General features: G+C 38.0%; 1 protein-coding gene across 12 annotated transcripts in view; it reads right to left on the reverse strand.

Annotated features, from left to right (window-relative positions):
- LOC101158144 (rho GTPase-activating protein 44) overlaps positions 1-25,159 on the reverse strand; it is a 76,958-nt gene that overhangs the window by 8,406 nt on the left and 43,393 nt on the right. For 4 of the 12 annotated variants that reach the window (XM_004080658.5, XM_078937926.1, XM_023949199.2 and 1 more), the window contains exons 7-20: positions 22,059-22,176; positions 19,739-19,807; positions 19,568-19,649; positions 19,205-19,332; positions 17,325-17,436; positions 14,879-14,960; positions 14,724-14,804; positions 13,888-14,001; positions 12,979-13,070; positions 12,680-12,860; positions 6,392-6,409; positions 4,339-4,530; positions 1,557-1,672; positions 1,041-1,424 (exon numbers count right to left, since the gene is read on the reverse strand). In XM_004080658.5, the coding sequence (XP_004080706.1) occupies positions 1,041-1,424; positions 1,557-1,672; positions 4,339-4,530; positions 6,392-6,409; positions 12,680-12,860; positions 12,979-13,070; positions 13,888-14,001; positions 14,724-14,804; positions 14,879-14,960; positions 17,325-17,436; positions 19,205-19,332; positions 19,568-19,649; positions 19,739-19,807; positions 22,059-22,176 (1,769 nt within the window). Of the gene's footprint in view, positions 1-1,040; positions 1,425-1,556; positions 1,673-2,450; positions 3,258-4,338; positions 4,531-6,391; positions 6,410-12,679; positions 12,861-12,978; positions 13,071-13,887; positions 14,002-14,723; positions 14,805-14,878; positions 14,961-17,324; positions 17,437-19,204; positions 19,333-19,567; positions 19,650-19,738; positions 19,808-22,058; positions 22,177-25,159 lie in introns of all 12 variants that reach the window. The other 8 variants (XM_078937924.1, XM_078937925.1, XM_078937930.1 and 5 more) reach the window with 4 other exon arrangements.

Genomic DNA, 25,159 nt, shown 5'->3' on the forward strand with positions numbered 1-25,159 from the left:
GGAGAGGAAGGGTGGGTGGAATTTCTCCACGCCAACAGTTCTGCCCACAACTCAGAGGTGAATTTCTAATGAACTCCTGCCGCTCTGCAGAAACTATGTCTTAGGAGATGACAGGTTTTTTATTTAGGCTAAAAATGGCATAATTAAAAGACCACTGGGACCCTTTTGAAAATAGATCAGAAAATGATCAGAGTGGGTCTTTTATGCTGGTGCAGGTAGAAATGAGAGAAGTTAAGGACACTAAACTTTAGGTTTAGTAAGAACTTTAGTCAGACACCTAAAACCTGTAAAACACAATCTTCCCTGCTCAAAAGTGCTTATATGAAGTCCCATTGAACACATTGGATTAATTTAAGTTACAATATTTCACCAAACAACATGGGTAGCCTGTATGGTTTTGGTTCTACCAGAAATTGGACCATGTAAGTTGACCATTATCTTGTTGAAGTCTGCAAGGGAGTTATAGCTAGTATGTCTTGATAACAAATGTATTCACTTCTATGAGTTGGGCTGCTTTGTAGACAATAGTGTAAAAGAAGTGTCTGTGATCAGTTACTGCAATCCAGTACAACTCACAGTATGACTAGTGCATTCTCTAAAGCAACCATGGCTTTATGCTTTATGAAGTGTGTTTATGGTTAGGGCCAATGTAATCTGCCTTTGCATCCTTTTAAAATCAAGGTTTACTGTGAACTGGGGTGTAGAAGACCATATCTTAATTCTTCTCATATTCTTTTGAGAAGTACAACATCCCAAGGGAGGCAGTTTATCTCAGGCGGTAGAGCAGGTCGTCCAACAACCGAAGGGTTGGCGGATCGATCTCCGCTCTCCCCAGCCAGCTATCGCCCCGAGCATGGCTAGTCTGCGGCTCACCGCTCCCCCCAGGGGATGGGTCAAAATGCGGAGAAGAATTGTGGGTTAAATACACTTTCAAATTTTTTTTGTTTTGTTGCTTGACCATTTAAGTTCAACAAATGAATGGTGATATAAAAAAAACCCTTCCTTATGAGGTAAGTATCTCAAAGCTTAATTGCAGTTACCTGTGGACATACTTTCTCCAGGAGACAAACCGTCTAGAAGACCTGATGAATGGTCCAGAGGCTGAGGACTAGTACCGGGTGTACTAGGAGGTTGAGGAGGAGGTAAGTTGGGTCTCTGTCTGGGCGGCTTTGGAATCGGCCTGGGCTTGTTGAGGGTGCCAGCCAGAGAGGGTGGTGAGGACAGAGAAGGAGTGGTGGCTGTTTGCGTCTGACATGGTGAGCTGATAGTGGCATATCCTTGTGGATAGCTGAAGCCGTAAGGGGAAGGGGTACTCGGAGGTGTTGGCGATAGGCTGACAGGAGACGGCTGACCCGTTGACTGGTCAGACATGGCTCCCATCTGGCAAAAAGGACCTTTAGGTGGGATTGGGGCAAGCTTTTTTGCTGAAAGACAACAAAAAGCTAAATTGTACCTGTTCAATGTGACACAGATGTGAAACCAATAAAGCTGTAGATTGGTCAAATAAAAAAAAAACAGTTTTCCCACATATTCAGAGCAACCTTCCTCAGTTTTACCTCTTCTCAGGCTGTGAGGGCTGTGTTCAGAGTGCTGTGACTGTCCACTACAGGGCACTGTTCCTTGGAGCCCCTTCTGTCCAATAACTGGGGACAACTCCTTGTTCTTCAAGGTGCTGAGGAGAGATGGTACAAGACTATGCATTACACAAAATTCCACTAGAGTAAAGGAACCATCGGTTTTATTGATCAGATTATAGTTATTTAAAAAAAAGAGAGAACCCACAGTTCAAAGTCAAACTGGAGTAACATCCTTTACTATAGCAGAAGCAGTTCAGAACTGACAAAAAACCCCTGATGGCTTCATGGAGGCTTTTTAAACCTTAGTAGCAGAAAGCAGTGGGAAGACCACTGGAAAGGTCTTGAAGTTCAAAAAACTCCTTTGCTGCACAGATTTTCAGCCACATAGATGACGAATGGATGACTGAAGCAACTGAGAATCAAAGCTGAGGGAGAGCCATGCTGGTGAGCATCTTTAGGATTTCCATCAGACTACAGGATACTGTATTAATTTCACCTGTTCCAGTGATGCTTTCACAGGCATGACTGGAGTTGCAGGTATGACTCTTCAACATCCACTTTTGTGATTGCATTCAACAAAAGTTTTACATTTCCTTAGTTGCCAAGCAACCGCCTCATGAATATTCTGCTGACATGTAGCAATGGGGTTTTCTTGCATTGTCATTAAATGAAAGCTGAAAGTGATAACCGCGGCTGAGCGTTCAAATCTGGCTAAGATTGATAAGAGGGGATGCAGGTGTATGCATCTTATTTTCACCTACTCACCTCTCAAAATATACCATCTCTTTCCTGTTCCCGAAGGGCTTTTTATCATTTTAATGCAAGTTTACTTGACAGTATGGCCAAGTTTAGTTGGCTTCACCAGGTATTTACCTCTTCAACGTGGCTCCTCTTTCCCGGCTACAGGCACGGCCTGCCCATGGAGGGGGAGCAGAGAGGGGAGTATTGGGTGGTTTGGGAGAGCCGAGGAACAGGTTGTGACGGGTAAGAACCAGTGGGGGTTTGATGTAAAGGGTGGTACCGTTCATTTCAAAATGGGGCGCATGCGGACCATCGGGCAGGGAGGCCTGTTTCGGTAGATGCAAGACGTTAGGTTTGGGGTTGCAGTTTACGTCCAATTGCTGAGGGGACGGGCACAGGGAGTGTGGGAGTGGGGGTGGACTGTGGCCAGAGAGGCGGGGGGGAGGGGATGGACCGGGAGACACTGATTCAGGGGTAGGAGCAATGGGACGCTTAATCATGTGTGCCCGGGAGTTAAAATGGTTGTGAGGGAGCGAGTTAAAAGAACAAAAGGAAGAGGAAGAAGAGGAGGAAGAAGAAGGATAAGGGGGAGGTGGCCTCTCCTCCTCAGGGGAGGGATAGGCATAACAGGAGTTGGACCAAATGGAAGAAGCATCATCTGAGCTGCAATGATAAAAATATCAGTGTTTTATACGGAAGTGAAACGTTGAAGGGACGGTTTCACAAAGGATGTTCTGAGTGGTAAGTTTAGCCTGGGTCATTGGGGTGGAGTCAGGTGTCATTGTAATTAATGTTAGAAACAAAAAGACTCCAGACAGGAGCACAAAGGTCAATCAGGAGTTAGTGTCATAAAAAAAGAAACCAAACAGAAAGTCAAGTCACCTCATCCATTGCAGGGCCTTTCGACAGTGAACGGATAAGTTGCTAATGATGCTTGGACTGATGGCAGAAACAAGAGATTTGTAATTCATGCACGTGCAGCAATGCATCATTCGCAGTAATCAAGCATGAACCTTTGTTGACTTTCCACTAACATTTAATAGTGAAGACATTTTTTTGCATTGAAGGTAGGGGTGTTACGATCAATCAACTTAAATTGATGAATCGATTTATTTTTTAAATCCTACGACCTGACCAGATTGATCTACCTGAGGCAAGTTGTTAATCAAATCAACCTATGCTATTATAAAACCATTTCAAAATGAAATAAATTGATTATATCAATATTGGAAATACCTTTTGGATTGAGGCACAGTAGTTAACGTAGTTAACGTAACGTAAAAAGTTTGTCACAGCGGACATCAATCTAAGCACTGAATTTTGCAAAGACATGTGGTAGAATGTTCTAATAATGTTCCCTCTGGATTATTTGGATGTGGAAAAACAACAGTGGGCTGAACTTTATGAAACTAAATTGTGAACAGATTTGACATTAATTCTTGTTTACTTGTTTGTTTGTACACATATTTAATTTACACTTGATTATTTTTCAAGAAATACAAATAATCTGGAAAATTTAACCTGCACTGTTCAGTACCTAGATATTTCTTTCTGAGTCACACTGGTTGAAGTTTTGACTAAAGATGTCTTGGACCGATCTTAGATCAGTGAATCGGATCGAATATGATCATTCAAAATGAACCAAAATCTACTATAAATAGTAGCGCCAACCAAAGATTATGATATTAATTGAACCGTTAAAAGGAATCGTTACACCCCTAATCATAGGATTTTAAGCATCACCTCTAAGGCAGATTATTATGCAAATGTTTTTTAAAAAGTCTAAAGATCAATCACTACGTTTGTAGAAACATTGGAGGTTAACAGTGAGGTTTGTGGTGAACTGTGTGGATAAATGACAAACATAAAACCTGGAGTTTAAAGGAGCAAACAGCGCAGGACTTTTGTCAGCTGTGGGGGTGGGGGTGGGGGGCAGCAGCACACGCCGTGATAAAGGAAGGCAGCAGCAGGGGAGTAAGGGGGCGAGAAGAAACAGCAGGGCGGGGCAAAACGGCCTTACCTGGCTCGGTCGCTGCTAGTGGGAGGAGGGGTTGGGGAAGGGGAGACATAGAAATCCCCAGGCTGTTCGGGGATGATTGCATCAGCGGGCGGGGTTGGGGGGTGCACATTCGGTGGTGTAGAGGAACTTTTACGAGAAGATGAAGAGCCCCTGCGTGACACCCAAGAAGTGTCCATCACCCTGACACCCATGCTGCAGTGGGACAGAGATGCACAGCCAATCAAAAGATGCTGTGTGGGGGTGCCCGTATGCGGCAAGGTCGAACCCAAAACACAAACTTGGGGGTAGCTTCCTTGAGAGAATATACCAACTTTCCAGTATGCATGAAAACTGTGTGTCAAGCGGGTTATTTCCTTATGTCTGTATTGCTGATTACAACCATTAAAACCAAGTGTCCCACAAAAATAGATCAATGTCTTTGTCTTTGAAATGTTTCTAATTTCTTTTTTAAGTGTTTACTTTAACCCTTGTGCTATCCTAAGCACCTTAACATTGGGAGTTGGGCCATCTAGACCCACTAGACAGTGCGCTGAACCTTTTTTCTTCAATGATTTGTGATCTTCACTGGTGTCCATGGATTACATGAAATCTTTCCAACTTTATCCACCTTTGTCATGGTGGGAATAACACGTCAAAGTAAGGGTGGGGTCATCTAAGATAGCACAAGGGTTAAAACATTTTGAAATGTCTGCAATTATAGTTTAGATGGCACAAGATGTGTAGTCTCAAACTGCCCATTGTAGAGCAGACAGACACATTTGATTAGGTTGCTACAGCATTAACCATATGTAAAGATTATATTATATATATATAAGAAGAACCTAAGAAGTCAGAAAATATCACTGTACGTTTGGGAAAAATTAAACTTTTGAATAACTGACCAGTTGTGCAGGCCTGAGTAGGTATAGTATCCACCTTTAGTAAACTGGCTGTAAACATTTTAGGATTTTTTCAATGGTCACAGGAGCGATGGCCTCAGTGAATTTACCTCAGCCACAAGAAATTCAAAAATCCAAAGAGCAATTTCTCAGATCCCAACAAGCCATGATTGGAGTTATGACTTGAGCTTGTTTATTTGCAGTCCCCAAGCAACAGGAACCAAAACTAAGGACCTCTTCACTATATTTGCTCGACATCACAGCATAGCAACTAATGGATGACAAAATGGCTGACAAAGAAAAAAAATCTAAATTTTAAAGTGTTTTACATAACATCATGACATTAATCCAAAAAGCATTGTTGGACCTTAGGATAGTTGGGATGAGTTGAAGATTGGTATAATAGATTTGCAGCCGACAAATCTGCAGCAACTTTAAGATGCCATCATGTCAATATGGACCAAACTATCCGAGGAATGTTTCCAGAATCTTGTTGAATCTACGCCACCAAAGAGTAAGGCAGTTGTGAAGGTAAAAGGGGGTCCAACCCAATACTAGCAAGGTGTACCTAAAAAAGTGTCTAGTGCAGTTCAACATGCCATTGAAAATGACAAACAGCTGACTGCGTTTTGCTAAAATAAGTCATAAAATTGAACATCATTCACTTTCAAATCTTTAAAAACAGCAAACAATCTGCAATGCAAAAATGTCACCATTGTGGTTTTGTGGTGAACTTGATACATTAATGCTACATTTGTGACGTGTCTGTGGTTCTCAGCTTTTTTCTGCTGTTACTTAAACACATTCATGTGAGAAAGTCTTTTATGCAAAAAAGTTGATCTTTTGAAATCCATTTCATTTAGTTTATACATTGAACCTAATAACTGTAAAATTGGCCCTTAAAGTGGCTCAAACCGCTAAAATTAGGCCAAAAGAGGCTGTGGTCTTCACAGGTTAGAAAGAATTGTCCCATATAAGAAACTGCAGAAAAGATTTTATGGAAAAGAGAAAAATATATTTTAAAAAGAAACAGTTTAACCCAAAATCAAGCTAATGAACTACTGAAGTCTCTTCAGAAAATTGAACAACAAACATGCACAACAGATGACAAGCAGCTCCTTTCTAGTTAAACACAATGGTGAAATGATGTGTTAAGGAAAGTAGCAATACTGTACCTTTGTATCTTCCTAATGCTGCATTGTTAAAACAGAGACAAGCACAATGAGGTCAGATGTAAACGTAAAGCCCATCAACCTGCACTGACTGACTGGCTATGTCAAATAAACCATTGGACTTTGAGGCAAAGTGTACGGGGGAACTGCCCAACATGGGGCTGCAGAGTGGAACAGCAAAGTAATGCATGAAGCAGTGAAACATTCTCCCTGAAATGTGTTGGTGACATCAAACCCAGACACAAAATGGGTGCTCTATTTAATTCTAATTAGGTCAGACTTTCCCTAATGAATATTGTGCGATTTCCACAATTAAAAGAAAAGTAAGAGGTTTTGAGCTGCTGCTAAGGTTGCTAAAGCAGTTTAGATTATAAAATATATCATTTTTAATCTTCAAATTCGACTTTTGCAATGGCTTGCATCAGTCAATAAAATAGATATGAGCAAATGGAGCCTTGTTTTGGACTAAAAGGGCTGCATGATCCTCTAGAGCCGACAGTTTTAAAGGTTATCGAAAAGTCTTTTGAGCCAGGAAGTTCTTTGGTTTCATTGGTATGTTGGGCAACGCTGTTGATTTGGTTATTCAGCTTGTGACACTCACAGAGGAATAAAGTGACCTTCAGAACAACATTATAATAAGACAGAGGAACATCTGTAAAAAACTGCATTTTTTATGACAAAGTAAATAAAATTTAAACAAAAATAAAGAAGTAAAAATACACAGCAAAAGTATTTTTTTATGAATAGATTACATAACCAAATGCATCCAAAGCCTTTGATTTCATCTTGTAAATTCCAATATTTCGGGTGTAATGTCAGACTTTTTCTGAAATTGCTCCCTCAAGACACCAGCCTTTAGTGGTCTCTTGAAGAACTATAATATTTAGAATTTCTTGCTTTGTGCTGTTTTCAGAAACAGAGGGGGAAGGCTTGTTGGCAACAGAACGCAAATTGTGATTGTGATTTTTTTAACCCTTGTGCTATCCTAGGCACTTTAACATTTGGAGTGGGGTCATCTAGACCCACTAGACAGTGCACTGAACCTTTTTTTTTCAATGATATGTGATCTTCACTGGTGTCTATGGATTACATGAAATCCTCTTCACCTTTTTCCCCCTTTGTCATGGTAGGGAGAACACGTCAATGTAAGGGTGGAGTCATAGGATAGCAAAATGGTTAAGAGAAAATATGGCTCAGGTTTTGTTCAAATTCCTTCACTACTCACTACTTGGTGCACTATATAGTGGGTTTGCCATTTTTACAACTCCTAGAAATTTACCAGAAGTCTCTGCAAAAAACCTGTGTGCATCAGTGTTAATTAGGTTGGCGAAGACCACAACACCATAATTGTGCATTAATTAACCACCCAAATTTTTATCCTCAGAGCATAGTGGATTCATAAATAGTCTTCGTAAAATGTTCATATTTATTGGGTTTTACTTTGGGAAATCTGTATAGCCATATTTGCCGTTTAAAAAAAAGAGTAGTGAGGATGTGTCTCAATTGCTTTCAAAATCCAAGGCCCTGGACCGTAATACATAGTTGTTTTTTTTTTTAGTTAGGGAGTTGGGAATGAATTTGGCCACAGACACAACATGACATGATATTCTTTCCTTATGTTTTTTATTTGGTGTTTTTGATTTCTTATTTGTTCATCATTAAACTATGACGTGTGTTGGCTGCTGTGTCTTTCAATGTGTGAAATATAAAAAGCCCTTCACTTCACACACAGACAACAGTCCTTCTTAATATGTCATAGCCATTGTCCTTTAACTTCTCAAAATGCAGTTTTTGAGGTGTTGCCCCAGAAGATCTGATTGCTTTCAAGCAAAATGGAGAGCACTAAACAATCACTCTACGATAGCTGTAATGCCTGTAATTGAGAGTCCAAAAAAATAATTGTGACCGTGTACCATTTACATGATGCATAAAGGAGACTTTAGGTACACTGTGAAGACAAGCCCCCTAAAAATAATGAAAAAATCTTAAAATTTCAAAGGATTTCTTCAAGTAAACAAAACAAATCTGCCAATGGGGTAAGAAAATGGTCTTACTAAGAACTATTATGTTAAGAAAAAAACTCTAGCCACTATATGTTTTCTTAAACTAAGATTATTTTGCTGTTGAAAAACTTTCTTGATAAGATTATTTTCTTACAAGACAGAAAAATAAGATCTTTTTTCTTTCAAAGGGTCTTTTTACTTTAAGATTCAGTTTTTGTATTAAATATGTTTAAAGCAGCTTCATCTGTCTTGTTGTGTCATGAGAAGTTCAGAAACTGCTCTGACTCTGATGGAAGAGCAGCAGATCAAGACAAGAGGATTTTTTCTCAAGTCATCTGATGACACGAACCCTCTCATCCACACAGAGCTGCAATGCATGAAACACAGCATGAAGCCTGGAATCAAAGGCGCCACTTTTGATCCTAACATCTTAAAAGCGCAGATCAGTAAAGGGACAAGGGGATGAATTGGAATTTTAATCAATTTTAAAAGTGTGGATTGAATAATAAAAAATGGTAAATGCTTGAATTCCGTTGTAGACCTGCTCAAAGTCCATTAAGCCCGTGATCACCTATAGACAAAACTGGTATAGAAAGCAGATGAACAGACGTTTTAAATCTTTTGCACATTAAATCAAAAAGTAATTCTTATACTGTCTCTACTGTAAATCAATCTGATGTGTCGATTTCTTCTTCATAAAGCTTCTGTCTGCTTCTGACAAGAGTTTTTTCATTGAGAGCTGAACTCTATTGATCCAATCCACTCAGAAAAAGTTTAATTAGCTTGGTGGCATGCGGTCCCTGGGCTGTAGCAGAGCTCATCCTCCCCCCCAGGACCTGATAAGACCATGGCTGTGTGAAAGTAAAGACACTGACAGGCAGTGAAAGAGAATAATGGCGGCTCACTGGTTTTCCACTAATCCCCCTTCACAGTTTAAGGATTGTCGGATTGCTTATTTCACAGACTAAATGTCAGCTCCCTCACTACCTCTCCTTCAGTCTCAGTCGAGTCATTGTATTTGAAACGCTGAGAGCAGGTGATACAGAGAGTCTGAATCCATCACGTCCACCTCCAAGAATAAAAGCTTCTTTTTTTTTTGGGAGGTCCCCTTTGTGAGTCATCTGCTTCCAAAGATCCAGATAAAAACTATCAGTGCTCAGTTCTTTAAACACTTATTACACTTTAAATGTTTGGGGTTTTTGTGTGAACTTCCGTTAGGTTTAGTGATGTTTCCTGATAAAAGGGTTTTAATTATGCATAATGCATCACTTCTGGATGAAATCAATTTTTCATTAAGAGCTGATACAGAAACAAAACGCTTCCTTCTGGACCAAACAGACATAATTTCTGTCAAAAACTGGAAACTAACTAAAGCTTGTGAATGTGCTTAGACATTTACTGGAAGGTTTTATGACGCCAGAGTAGTATGCTTTCAAAATTGAACCCTAATGAAGATGATAAAAGCTGAGAAAGTATTTTTATAGGCTTACCAGAAATCCTAACAGGTGTGTAATTGGGATATTGTCAGTGTTGTGGGGAGATCTATGCAGCATCAGGTGATGGCTGACAATAGTGAGCACTCTTTGCTGTGAAGGGATTGTTTTAATTCAGGTGAGTCATTATGGGACTTGTGCGTTGGTTGTTGAACTGTTTTCTTTCACATTTAGCCGAAGTCCTTTTCAGGAGACAGGAAGTGAGCGTACTTGCTCCTTTGACGACATATGGAAGTGGAGTTTAACAGCCGACTGTTAAAAACACATGTAGAGAGCCGTGCAGACAAAACTTTCAAACCGGGTAATATGAAGAATAGATTTCGATTCATAAGAACACGTGCAAATGTTGCCAAACAATGCCACTGTTTTCTGTTTTCATATCGTCTTTTTTCTATTTCATAACAGGTGTCAAAATAAAAGCCCACGTCCTGTTTTATGTTTAACAAAAGGATATTTGGGATGTAATAGACATGTTATATTGAATATCAATTTTGAGTTTGTAGAAAACAGAGTTCTTAAGCATAATTAAATGGGAGCTGTAAGACCCACTCTGATCATCTTTTGATCTATTGTAAAAGCGTTCCCAGTGGTCTTTTAATGAATTTTGCTGTATATATGCTGTATATATATATATATATATATATATATATATATATATATATATATATATATATATATATATATATATATATGCTGTTTTAGCCTAAATAAAAATACAAAAAATCTGTTTTTTTCAAGATTTCTGCAGAGCAACAAGAGTTCATTAGAAATTCCTCTCTGAGTTGATGCAGAGTAAGCCTGCCCCTACTTCCCCACACATGCAATAATGTAATCAAATAAGCCCCTAATAATAATATACAAAAAATAAACATAAATAAAAGAGAAATTATTATAAGAAAGCAAAAGAACAGAGAACCCAGAAGGCGCCATCCGCCCTGTCCTGTTTACTGGGGTGTCAGGATCCAAGCAACACAAGCACAACTCATCCCAGCACCTCCTGCCCCACAGTCCCCCAGTCCAATGCGCCCAACTTGGGCACACCAGGTCAGCAGCTCGGAGGACCCAGAACAAGAGATGCCAGAGGACAAAGGACAATATTGCTCACAAATATGGTGAGCAATAATGGAGCCATGTGAGCCAGATTTCAGCTCAGACAAGGAAATCAACGACATACATGGTTCATGGTCGTCTACAAGCGGATTCATCAGAATGGAACAGAGCAGGGAGCTTGTGGCCCGCTGTATGTGGCTTCTACATCACAAGCCTTTTCAAACTGCTTTTTTTATCTGTTCCTGATTTTAATAAAGAAATACTCCAAAATGCAATTTTGAGCTTAATTTTCTCTATATTTGCCCTCAATCACAGAAATGTCCCATACAAATGCATAGTTGCAGCATCACAGCATTTATCAGATATGTCTCTGAACAGCCGTAAAACAAAAAGCAATGGGATTTTTTTTAGCTTAATGGTTGGTTTGGTTTTCCTCTCTCAGTTAATCTAAGAGCCAAGATTTTAGTTTGTAGGATATTTTTGTCCAACCCTGAGTGTTCCATCATGTTCCAGGTATTTTATTTTTTTACATTTATGTTAAAGCTTTCCTATTTGACCTGATGAATTTAAGTTCATTCATTTAATCAAGGTCCTGTATATGTCTGTGTCCTGCATTTGGGTTCTTCAAACCACCATTCAAAACAAAGAACAGTTAAATTATTTTTTGCAGTTCTTAAGGCCAGTGACTTCCTCATCTACAGGTTCTTGGCAAAAGAAAGTGTGTTATACTTGAAATAATAAAAAGCATTCTTTTGTTTTTAAAATTTTTTAATGTTTTAAATGAATGTAGTGCTCAAACAAAATAATCAACTAAGTAGATATGCAAGGGATAATGGCCGATGTGTGGATTATCAGATATTAACACATGCCGTAGAAACCTGAACCGTTAATTTTTGATATTACACACTTCCTCTGCCATTATCCCGCTTTCACTATGGTCACTTACAAAAGAAATACATATTCAGTCATTTTCTTGTCATTTAGTCTTGTTATTATTTCGTTTTAGATTGTTTTATTCACAAAAAGCGGACTATTTGTTATGTGGTGCGGCGCATTTTTACTGTAACGTGACAACACACTGAGCTGGACTGCAGTTGCAAAGGAAAGCCATATATATGCTGATCGTCACGACAGGTTATCAGTTCAGTGAAAAAGTTTACCTCTTACCGGTTGTTTTTGTCTAGCTGATGAAGCAAAAGTTTGTTGTAGTTGCAGCGTTAGATAAGCTAATTCTTCTCTAAGACCCCTTGTACATCGCCTGTCCATGCCGGCAGACGATCCCTCCTACATGTGGACATCCCTGAAGTTTTGAAAGTTTCTTCTTTTTTTACCGATTCAGTTTTTTTTGGGAGTTTTTTCTTACCAAGAAGGAGTCTCTAAGTGCAGGGATCCCCAGTTATCTTAGTCTGTTTAGTTAAGTTTAGCCATTACCTATTGAATTCATGACTTCATGTTCTTATACAATTACAGGTATGCAGCCCATCGTGACAACTATTGTTGGGCTATATAAATAAAATTGAATTGAATTTAAAGAAGCTAATGCAGTGATATAGAACATTTAAGCTTTGTGACTGGAACTTCTTTTTTAGGCATGCATTATCACTGTGGATGATCCCTTTTTAATCCACACCTAGCAGCCAATCAGAATCAAGAATTCACCTGGACCATGGTATAACTATGTTATCCTACTTTGACAATGTTAGAAGTGTAATATAGTTGAAGAACGTAGAAAAAAGGAGTCATACCCATCTTTCTTATAGAATTCCAGCATCATGTTGTCTGTGGCGACGCTTAGCGGCCGTCTGCTCTGGTCATTCTGCCTCCGATCTGTCTGATCCATGTCTGGTGATGGCATCGAGCTGTAGTTGGCATTGTGGTTGGTGTGCACAGGACTTCCATAGTTGCCTGTGACATTGAACTCAATTTCTAAGAGCGATAAAGACAAGAACAAAAGATACTCATTATTCTCATGGGTATTGATCTGACAAGCATAAAATTATGGAGTTAGGATTGTCTTTATTTCTCTTGTTTTATTACAGTTCACCTCCTGGGAAGAACCAGTCAGCATGCTGGATGATTGGCTCAATAATGCCCACTATCTGAAGGGAAACTGTTGTCATCATTTCTGTTATGTTGCTGCAAAAGACAAGGAGAATAAAAACAGCTCTGTTCAGGAAAAGAATATTAAAAAACAGGAAAAAATATAAAACAGGAAAACATTTTAAAAAAACGTTGCACATATCAACCAAAAAATCTATGAAAGGCTGAAAACTCAAAAAAAGTTAACAAGATTAAAACTGATTTACACTTTAGTTTGGATAATTGTCAAAATCAGTGTTCTGCTTTATGAGGATTTGTTAGAAGTTCAGTCTGACAGTTTAAAAAAATGTCTTCTAGTCTCTTATATTTTTATCTTTACTTAATGAATGTATGCATTGAAAACTGATTTCAACACTGAGGGGAGGAACAACATGATAAACCTAAAAACTTTAAAAGGATTTACATTAACAAAATAATCCAGAATTGTGCCAAATTCGAAGGCTGGTGGAGGAGGGCCAATGAAACATGAAGCAATGCTTAGGACTTGGTTAGGCCCTTTGTTAGACAGAAAAGTTTTAATAGTTAAATCTGCAAAAACATTTTCTTTTTCAGATTTTGTTTTTGAAAGGAGCTTCATCCAACAAGACCACATGAAACAAATAAGTGCTTCACCAAATGCATGAGCACACATTCACAAAGAAAAGCTTTCTAAGAACAGTAGTGCTGCTGCAGCTGATTCATGAGCTCCAACTGTATGCTATATATCAGGAAACAATAAATCATTACAAAGGGATCTTATTACTTTTGTTTGTGTTGTTGTATAGTGAGAAAGAACTGTGGATCTGGAGAAAAACAGCTGAAACTTGATTGTAAAAATGCAAAAATACTGTGAAGCCTATATACTATAGCTCACCCATCATTATGGGTCCACAGCAGGTTGGGTCCAAGGACAATAGCAATGTTTCCAGGAGTCATCTTGTTTAGATCCTGGTATTCAGTCAGTTTGGACAGGAATTTGATCAAATACCTATTAGAAAAGGATAAGACGCCATATTTACATATTTTGCCCCATATTCTTCATATAATAAATTTAAAAGCTATAATTAAATTTGATAAATCAATTCTAGCTATAAAGCAGAAAAAATTTCTAGTTTTTTACATTTATAAATACAAACTCAGAAAAGAAGTATTTACTTAACTTAATATGTTGTTCTTAAAATTATTAAATTTGAAAAACATACAGGTAAAATTGAAAAATAAAAAAAGAAGTTTAAAAGAATTATTCTCAAACAGACTAATGAAGCTGCAGCAATGGTAAATGGGATCAACATTATACACACATTTCCAGAAAGTTTTTGTTTTTAAAGCATCAAAGCAGGTTATTTGTAAAATCTCTCACTATCGTTTTTTAATACAAAAGAATCATGCAACATATTCATTAATTACCTGGCAAAAATTTTGGTTTTAGAAAGTTTATGAGGAAAAGTTAATGAGCATAAAAGAACCAAAAAAATATTTCAAAAAAACAAAGAGGGAATGGAGCGAAAGCATTCTTTACTGGTTCATTTTCATATGGAATACAGCAGACATTTTATTCTTAACGTCTAGACATGCAGCAGAAATCAGGATCTAAGTCAACAAAATTGCAGTTTAGATGTAATAAGGCCAAATATGCCAGACATTTATAAAGATTGCTAACTAGTAAATAGGATTAATACTCATATGTTGACAAAAAATAGAGCAACTCACTTAAAGTTGTTGTTGTTGGCTGGAGGAAGTTTCTCACAAGCAGCATACAAAGCCTGGAGTCTCTTTTCATGATCTTGGATACTGCAATAGAAAGAATGTCCTTGTAAAGTGATAGTCTTTAACCTGAAAGTTGCATTTCACCTGAAGTTACCCACTTGGACGCCTGGATCCAGTCACTGTACAGTTGAAAGGTCATTAATGGCTCTGGGAGCTCACGCAGGTAGGACTTCAAAGCACCTTGAAGAAAATACAACTGTGGTAAATGCACAATAAAGAGTACAGCAGTAAACAGGTTAAAATGTCATCTGCTTCCTTTTCTGCTCCTCCATTCATCCTTTTCGTCTAATGTTGCACATCTATATGTGGATCTGTTCAATGTGAGCATCAGTGATTGTTTTGCTGTAAAGAAAATGACCCAGTTTTGTCACCCAAATTGCTTCACTGTAATGTTTTTAGAGTCAAATCTTTCAAAAACAGCCTCACATGCAAACATTTAAATAGCACAGAGTTAGAGTTGGTTTTTGGAGATGAGGCGATGATGAAATGATTCCACTAGAAGTGTCCACCAGAAATTAAGGAGTTTAGCTTTTTTTTAGGAAAAGCAATTGTATTGCTCTCTTTGAGAAAGAATTCTTGCCCCTCTTTAACTCCTTTTTTAAATCTGATGCAGCCTAGAGTTGTAAATTGCAAAAAGGACATGCAGTGTTTTAAGTGATGCAGAGGCGCTTCTATACATGTTCCACCAGAGGGAGCCCTTACAACAAGCTCTGGACTTCTGAGACAAGTTCTGTGCTGATCTGAGGAAGACCTCAATACTGAGAGACAAAATTAGGAAAAACAAATCCAGACAATCACATTGTTTGATTTTTAAAGACTTTATATGGAAATTATGGAGGACAATGAATAATAACAAAAGTTCAACTCAATACTTTGTTGGCAATGACAGCAGTCAAACATTTTCTGTAAGTCTTCACAAGGTTTTCAAAAACTGTTGCTGGTATTATGGGCCATTCAGATCTCCTATAGAGCAGTGATGTTTCGGGGATGTCACTGGGCAACATGTACTTTCAACTCCTTCCAAAGATTGTCTTTGGGGTTGAGATCTGGAGACTGGCTAGGCCACTCCAGGACCTTGAAATGCTTCTCACGAAGCCACTCCTTCGTTTCCCGGGCAGTGTGTTTGGGATCGTTGTCATGCTGAAAGACCCAGCCACGTTTCATCTTCAAATCTCTTGCCGATGGAAGGAGGTTTTCACTCAAAATCTGACGATACTTAGTCTAATTTATTCTTTCCTTTACACGGATCAGTCATCCTGGTCCCTTTGCCGAAAAACAGCCCCAAAGCATGATGTTTCCTGCCCCATGCTTTACAGTAGGTATGGTGTTCTTTGGATGCTCAGCATTTTTCACTTCCAAACACGAGGAGTAGAGACTAAAAAGTTCTATTTTGGTTTCATCGGACCACAGGACATTATTTAATTGAATCTGAAAACACAAATCATTAAAATGTATTTTTCCCTGCATAGTGTTGACCTTTGATTGACTCAACAGAGATAAACAGTGTGACAGTTTATGAATTATTAAAAAAAAAGAAATAAATGTTAAGGTTTTTCTCCTTGCTTGTTTCTCCCTGAAAATCTACAGTTTTCATCTGACAGCTGTGTTGTGCAGCACTCTTCTAGGCAGCACTGCCATAAAAGCCCAGAGATCAATAACAGCACTGCAAAAGCCTGAAAGCCTTTCTTTCTTTTATCATGGTTCTGATATAAAAGCAAATCAGTGACAGCGAAAGAAGAAAAGCAAGAGCAAAATGGATCTTGTCTTCTGCAGAAGACGTGAAATCCGTTTGACACTAAACTCGGTTATTTTTGGAATTTATTGCCATTCCCTTGTGTGTGTATATATATATCCATATATATATATATATATATATATCCATATATATATATATATATATATATATATATATATATATATATATATATATATATATATATATATATATATATATGATAGAGAGAGAGAGAGAGATAGATAGAGAAAGAGAGGAGCCAAACACCAACTCCTGGTCGACAGAACAGATGCTCAAAACTGCAGGTCATGAGACACCAACCTGTGCACAGCCTGGATTGATTACAAGAAAGCCTATGACTCAATGCCACACACGTGGATCACTATCCACGTGTGTGGCATTGAGTCATAGGCTCAGATCTACCACACCAGACAGGACCCAAGGTGTAGCCTTTGTAAAGAGGCGCCTGAAACAATCCAGCACATAACTGCAAGGTGTAAGATGCTGGCAGGGAAAGCATACATGGAGCGCCACAATCAAGTGGCTGGAATAATATACAGAAGCATGTGTGCAGAATATGGACTGGAAACCCCAAGGTCAGGCAATTGGGTTCAGGAACTAAGCCAAAAAAGGCAAATACTAGAAAATATTTTCACATGGATACACCCCAACTTGACAAGTTCCACTAGCTTTCTGTTGTTTGTCTGAAGGATTTCAAAAGGTACAACCTCGAGAGTAAACAGGGCAGGTCAAGTTTATACAGTAAAGTATTAGTACAAGTGTAATTCAAAGTAGTGTTCATATCTAACCTGCGATGGCGTGTGGGTCTGCAGAGTACTCCTGAACGTCCAGCACGCCACAGTCTAGAGATGCCTTCAGCTTCTTCAGTTTTGAGGCAGAAGGTGCAATTCGAAACAAACCCTGATATACAAAAGCATAGAGAAGAGGTCACTTTAGTTCCATAACTGTGACATAAAGCAGGAAAAGCTGAGATATTCATTTAGGAATATCTCATGAAAATTAAAACAAGGCAAATGTCTTAAGAGATTTTATTTGATGTGTTACATTGGAAACTGACAAAACCCTGAAAATGTGAGGAGGATTGATTGGACTACAAAATGAACTTGTTGTCTGTTGGGGTTCACATTTTTTATTATTCAGCTTTTCCAGTCTTAGAGAGGAGAAAATGTCAAATTTTGAGCCTTTTTTGTTCATGGTCTAACAATTATTTTTTAAAGAAAAAACTAGGATAAAGTTAGAATTTTTCATCTCACTAAGGAAAAGTCAATAGTTACTTGCACCATTGCAGTGATAAATTATAAAAATAGGCAAATAATGTTCAAATGAGACAGACACACAACTTATTATGATGGTGTCATTTATATGTCAGCAGGATAGAAAAGTCCAAAGTGTACAGTGAGAACAGACAGGTAAGAGCTCAGTGCCTTGTGGAGCACCTTTACTGTAGACTACCACATCCAATACAAGACCTCCACAATTTCCCGTTTTCTGGAGTTAACTGTAAAAATGTACTGTATTTTTGCTGTATGTGTCTTCTTCACCCCAGGTTTTGGTTCAAATGAACAAATTCAGTCCAGTAGACAAGCAGGAAATGTCAAAATCTCCCACCGTTTTTTTTGTTTTAGTTTGCCTTTACAGTGCGCTTTCACAGTGGATCAAAGAACCTGAATAGTGAGGTGGGGTTATTAGCAGCTAGGTTTTGGGAGGTATTTAAAAAAAAAAACCTGACCAAGACAAAAAAGATTCAAGAACAAGTTAAAATTGCTGATGCACAGTGTTTGGACCCCCTGTTCATTTGTCAGTGGACATTGGCACATATTTACTAGTCCACTTTTTGCCCCAAAAAATTCACAACATTTTTTAGATAAAATTTCTTTTTTTCTTTTTTTTTTAGAGAATGCACTCTTTTTAATCCTCAACTTTTATATGTTGTAGTTCCTCTTGAGTCACTTAAAAACCCACTACAACAAAATTTGTATTTTTTGTATTTTTAATATGTTCTTGTGGCATTTTTCTGATGATAGAGGACACAAATAAAGAAAATTAAGCTTAAAATTCAAATCATTGTGAAACAGGAGCAGACAAAAAGATGCCATTTGAAAAAGAGCTTATTTGTGACGTAGAAAATACTCAAGCTCCCTGCTTTAAGCTCTCAGAAATTGGGAGGGGGAGGCGAAGGGGTTGCTCCGCTCACAATTTAGAGTCGAATTTCTGATGAACCCCTACCGCTCTGCAGAAACTATGTCCTAAAAAATGAGAGGTTTATGATTTTGGTTAAAAACACCATAAAAATAATTAAAAGTACACTGGGAACACTTTAAAAAAAACAAATCCTTGATCAGATGAGCTGAAGTTAAAAATATAAAAAAAAAATAATACATGTAATAAAATTTCAAATCAGTCATAAAAAACTAACTCTTGTTTGGACTACAGACTTGGGATGAATTATTGTTCCTAGAGTTTAAATCATAAAGAAAATACAGAGTGCAAAAGACTATAAATCACTTTATAATCATTTGTTCATAATAAGCAAGTTAACTGTACTAAAGGATTGGTCTTGATGGAGTAGAAATTAGGACAGTTTGAGTATTCTCAGCACTCCACTCTGTGCACATGAATTTCAATGTCCCTTTTTCATGTAAAAAAAAAAAGGCGGTCATATGTTTACCTCCTCTTCCATGCCGCACTCTAACAGCATAGTGACACAGGCTTCAATGGGGAAGGCAATATCTCTCCCACTGAGCACTAAGTGCTCCTCTAATGGTTTTCCATAGCACGGTTTCTCCACCCAGGTCTCTGTGAATCACACACACAATCATCAAGTGTTGCAGGGTCTCTCATTTCATCCTGCTTTTCTAGGATATTTATCTACATTTTCACATATTGCCTGTCAGGCTCCAAACAGCTGCGTAAACTAACTTTTAGGAAGAGCCACAAACTAAAGAAATGCTAAATAATAGTGACAATAAAAACAAAAAAAATTATTTTAATAATTGTTTTTTTTTCTTTTTGATGTTGTCGGCAAACTCACCCTGATGAGCTTTGATCTGAGGAAGAACACTTTGCAGCAGCTCCAAGGACTTTCTGTGGTACTCTGCCTGCACTTCTATCAGCTGCACAGCCAGTCAGAAACCCAGCAGAGGGTCAGGGGAGTGCACATCAATGCAGGAATTCACTCATGGTACACAAAAACGGCACTTACTGTCTGGAAGTAGCTTGCATAGTCGATTTCTTTGGCCACAAAACTGTACATGTCTGCTGACAGCTGATCCTAGTGAGAGAAGTAAAAGAATCCTGTCAGGTTTTACGAAAAAATTACAACTTTTGTTTGTACTAAAGCTTGTTTTTATGTCACGACAGCAAATTTTGATTTATAACATAATTAACAATCTTCACATCATAACCTTGCTTCAAATAACGTCCTTGAAAACCCACTTTAATAAAAAATCATGCTTTTTTGTGTTTTTAACATTGTGATATTTTTGTCATGATGAAAGACGTATATAAAGAACATTAGGCTAAAAATGGCATTTTTGAGTATCTCTTTATTCAAAATGTTAGAGGTTATTTGTGATATAAAGAATATAATGGGGGGGCGCAACTTTTTCTGCTCTGCTCGATTTTGATGCATGGACTTGTAGACAAATAGATCCATATACGTCTTTGTTTTCGTCGTCTGAGCTGGAATCTGGGTATAAACTGTACAGCTGGATAACTCCCACATTGCTCACCATTTATGTTGCACTGGCAATGTTAGGTTGGGAGGGGCTGTAAACTGGCAGCAGAGCATGTCAACAGATGGATTATAGGAAGGGGAGGTGAATTTCTAATAAACTATTGTTATTGCACAAACCATTTTTAAGAAAATTACATAGTTTTTTTTTATTTGTGATAAAAAAGGCATAATCATAATTGGTCATAAGTGCACTGGGAAGACTTTTACAATAGATCATTGGATGATCACTTTAAGCTGGCCAGGTTCTGAAAAGCTTTTACAACCAACATTTTACAAATTTACCATCATCATCACTTTTGTTACACTTGTGGTGTCTAAGTGCTCCAACCTGCCTGCTAATAATGAATACTTTTAGCCAAGTTATAACCACAGACACCTAATAATATTCTGCCGTTCAAATATCTAATGCATCTACAGCCCAATCCTCAGACTGTGAATCATATTTAGATTCTGTCAAACCTGAAAAGTTTTGGGTTTAGAGAACATTGTGGAACACAGGAAGCATGAAGTTTAAATGCATTTTCATTCTCACCGCTGAACTCTAAAAGACTGAATTCTAAAGACCTGTGGTGATTGACACGGCAAAAAGAGTCTAAGCGATAATAAATACAGTTTCAGAGAATCATTCATTCATTCATTTTCTAAACTCGTTTTTTCCCTTTCAGGGTCACGGGGCTGCCGGAGCCTATCCTGGCCACTTGTGTGCGAAGGCAGGGGACATCCATGACAGGTCGCCAGTCTGTCGCGGGGCCACAAATCACACACCCATGCACATTCACACCTAGGGACAATTTAGAGTAACCAATGAAACCCATGAAACATGTTTTTGGACGGTGGGAGGAAGCCGGAGTCCTCGGAGAAAACCCAAGCAGGTACAGGGAGAACATGCAAACTCCACACAGAATGGTGTTCCGTGTCCCCCAGCCAGGACTTGAACCGGGGGCCTTATTGCTGTGACGCCACCGTGCGACACTGTGCAGCCCGGTTTCAGATGATCAAATATGTCAATGAAACCAGCTGTGAGAGTAAAATAATAGACCTTACTGGATCTCCACAAGTGAGGTTCAGATATGGAAAAGCTGCAGGGAAGACATTTAAAATTGTAAATTCATAATAAAATAGAATTTGCAATCATAAAGGATGATATAACAAATAGATATAGTAGAGTCAACAAGATTTATTGATATCTTTTGTTTTTATTTTTTAAACCTATGAGATGATTGATTGTTTCAGTTTATGTGATTATTTCTTTGTAATTCCGTAAAAATACTGTTGGTATGAATTTAAGATTTGGATTGAATTGAAAAAAAGGGTTTTGGACACACAAGCTGATAATCTTCATCCAAAGCCCTTTTTCAACTTTGATTTTTGTCATTCATTGTTATATTTCTGTCTGCCACGTTTATTTTTTATTTTATTTGTTTGAAATAATACATTTTAAAAAAGTCTAAGTTTCGGCATCAACCCTATGTGACCGTATAAACTAAAATAATTTATTTGATTTAAATTTCATAAATCAACCTTTTCTGAATAAACAACAGACACACAAACAACAGACACATTGACCTGATATCTAATTTGTCAAGACAGTAAAAAGAAAGATCTACAAGAAAAGTCTAAGAGTCTAAAAGTCTTCTAACTGGTTTTTACTAAGAGTATCTCCGCAGTCTTACAAAGCAAGACTATTATTAGCCTTATGGTCTCTTGAGAACCAAATAAATAAATAAAAATGAAGCCCCAAAGGTAAAAATGACTTCATGGTTGTAAAGGAAAATCTAGGACTCACTCTACAGATCTCCATTCGGTTGGCTGCCTCCTCCATTTCTTCCCTGAGGTGATCAGCCTTGGCTCCTGTTGGCTGCAGATTGGTGGAAACCCCAGATGACTTAGTAGACTGGTAATACCTGGGAACAGATGCAGATTATGCATACATTTATTTTTATTGTTTTTTTTCTGTATTATTTTATTTTATTTTATTTTATAAACTTCACATTTTGCTTTTAGAGGGAAAGGCACAAACAGAAACCAGACAGACAGCTGCACAAAAAGGGACTTAGAAAAATCTTTGAATTTCAAAAACCAACACTTGTCTACACGTTCCCCTCTTTTTCGCTAATTAGTTATTACTTTGACTCCTGCTGTCAGCCTCGGGTTTGCCGACATTGTCCATCTTTCTGATTTTCTGAGTGCAGACAATGTTCTGCGCTGCTAGAGGAGCCGTGCTCTCAGCGGCTCTGTGGGAAAACTCGCTTCACATTTGGGTCATTTTAAAGGAGCTAACAGACTGAACTGCAATGAGGAAAATAACATCTTACACTGATTGCAATGCTGACCTGACAGGGAATCAGCTCAAAGAAGCTGTGATACTTACAAATTTGAGAGATCAGGACAGTTTAAGCTGTGCTTAAAAGCACTGACACATTCTGGTTTCATGCACAGCTCTAAGGAACTGAACGTTTTTGGTCATTTTGGTAAATCTTCTTTACATCTACATTTTCTAGAGCAGTGTTTTTCAACCGGTGTGCCGCGGCACACTCGTGTGCAGTGGGAGATGGTCAGGTGTGCCGTGGGAAATTGTCCTCATTAACTGAATTGAAATCATTTACCATCTCCAGGATATCAGCTCTGTGTTCATCCAAACAGGCCCTGATAAAAAACTGAGTAGTTAGGAATATAAAAGATCGTAAAATACTTTTTTCTTTGTGTTTATTTGATTCTATTAAAGACATTTTGATAAGAATCACGGTAATCAGAAGTGGTTAAAGTCTTCACTTCCTTGTTCTGATTCTGCTCATAAAGTTGCTCAGTTCTAACAAAAATATCAGTTTAAGTTCGTCTTTAGCGGTGTCGCTTTCCGCGGGATCCGGTATCAGACCGAGGAACAAATGAACAAAACAATGAAGCTCAGAGACGCGAGTCTGTCTGCGTTTGGGGACTGTTTGCACTACATCTCCGATGATGCATTGTGTTGAAGTGACAGCGTCTCAGCTTACAATGAATATTCGTTGTTAAACGCCTTGAAACCACAATGAACACGCATCAAACAGTTTTTAAATCTTTTAACTTAACTGTTATTACATCTTTTAGAAAAGAAAGCTGCAGCTTCTAGCTTTTTCTGACATAAGTATCACAAAAATGCATGTGAGATTGCGGAGGGGCTGTATAAATACAGACTATGAGTTTCTTCTTTTTTTTTTTTTAATTTGGATGCTGGTGTGGTTTGAATTTTTGTCAAGGTTAAAGTGTGCCGTGGCTCAAAAAAGGTTGAAAAACTCTGTTCTAGAGAATATTGATTAAGTTAAATATTTTCAACTTAAAGTTCGTGTTCCACACAAACAGAACCCAGCTGGGGTTTTTTCTTGCTGTGCACTGCACATGACTTCATCGTATATATGTCTCACATTGACAGTCATTTTACATAACAAATAAACCAAGTTAGTTTGAACATATCTTTGTATTTTTGCACATACATCTTCATGTGTCATTATTCTTTCCTATTATTATCAGTTTCCATCTGCATCTTAGCCTCCCCATTTGAATCTTTCATGTACAAAAGCTGAGATAAAGAGAAAAAAAATGTTATCTGTCCTGAAGCTAAGAGAAAGAAACAGTCTTTGAAGCTAAAAGAACTTTCATTAAGTCATTCAGAAACACTCATAAACCTAAAGAAACACTCAGAAACCTAAAAGTGGTTAACACTGGTTTTTATCACCTCAGAAATTTGGCTAGGGTCCGCCCTCTACTCTCTCTTGCCAATATGGAGATTCTAATGCATGCTTTCACCATCAGTACATTGATTATTGTATTGCCCTGCTAGAACCTTCAGCTTCTCCAGAAGTCTGTTGCCTGAGTTCTCACCAAGGCCAGGAGGCGGGTCATATCACCCCAATTTAAAAACCCTTGCCTTGGCTCCCGATATGCTTCAGGAATGATTTTAAGACACTTTTAACATTGTTTAATATCTTAATGGTCTTTGGCCTTCATATCTATCAGATCTTTTAGTGAAATATGAACATATGAACCCTCGCGGACCCTGAGATCCTCTGGCACTGGGTTTCTAATCATTTCAGCTGTAAAAAACCTAAGATCAGGGAGGGAAGTCCCAAATATCAGCGTCACCAACAACCAACCTTTTTTTCGTGCTCAGACTATTTCTCACTGTTTCTCTCCATCAGTTAGGGGGTGGGAGGTGTGAAAGGGGTGGGGGTTGTGTGTAGGTCTATGGAAGGGACTCTATTTTAATTTTTGTGCCCTTTGTGTTATGTTTTTATAGGGAAAGTACCATATAAATGTGACTTAATTTGATTTCATACAAGTCACAGCAAAACAGTTTGTTGAGACTGAAGAAGGAGACGACCCTTCAAGCATGTCATTTCAATAAATACTATTTTCATATGTTTCTGTTCTGTCCCTGCTGAATTCAAACCTGCAAACAGAGAGTATAGAAACTACATTTACTTTCTGTAACCTTTCAAAAGTTTATTCTTCAGGTCAATTCAGTCCCAGAAAGAGATTTAGCACATTGCCCTGAAATTATTTTCGCCTGTTTTTGAATAAACATACAGAGACTAGTTTTATTTTTTTTTAATGTAAATCTGAAATTAAATTAACTGAAAAAAAATAAAAAGGAAACAAATTTGGTTCAAGTTATTAGAAACTCAGGAAGCTGTTAACTGAAGTAAGATTAATACACTTTTACACACTGATAAATGTGACACCTGAAATCAAACCATATTTTTCCAAATGTCCTCAAAAACACAGAGACAACTCCAGGAATGTGTTTCAGGGAAGGACTCTTCCCCACAAATGGCAGCCTGTGGTAGGAGGAGTTAAATGCACTTCGGTTTCAAGGTGCAATCAAACCCCAGTGACATTTGCTGAGAAGCT

This window comes from Oryzias latipes, chromosome 19 (assembly GCF_053564925.1).
Source record: "Oryzias latipes strain Hd-rR chromosome 19, Olatipes_Hd-rR_3.1".
NCBI classification, from domain to species: domain Eukaryota; kingdom Metazoa; phylum Chordata; class Actinopteri; order Beloniformes; family Adrianichthyidae; genus Oryzias; species Oryzias latipes.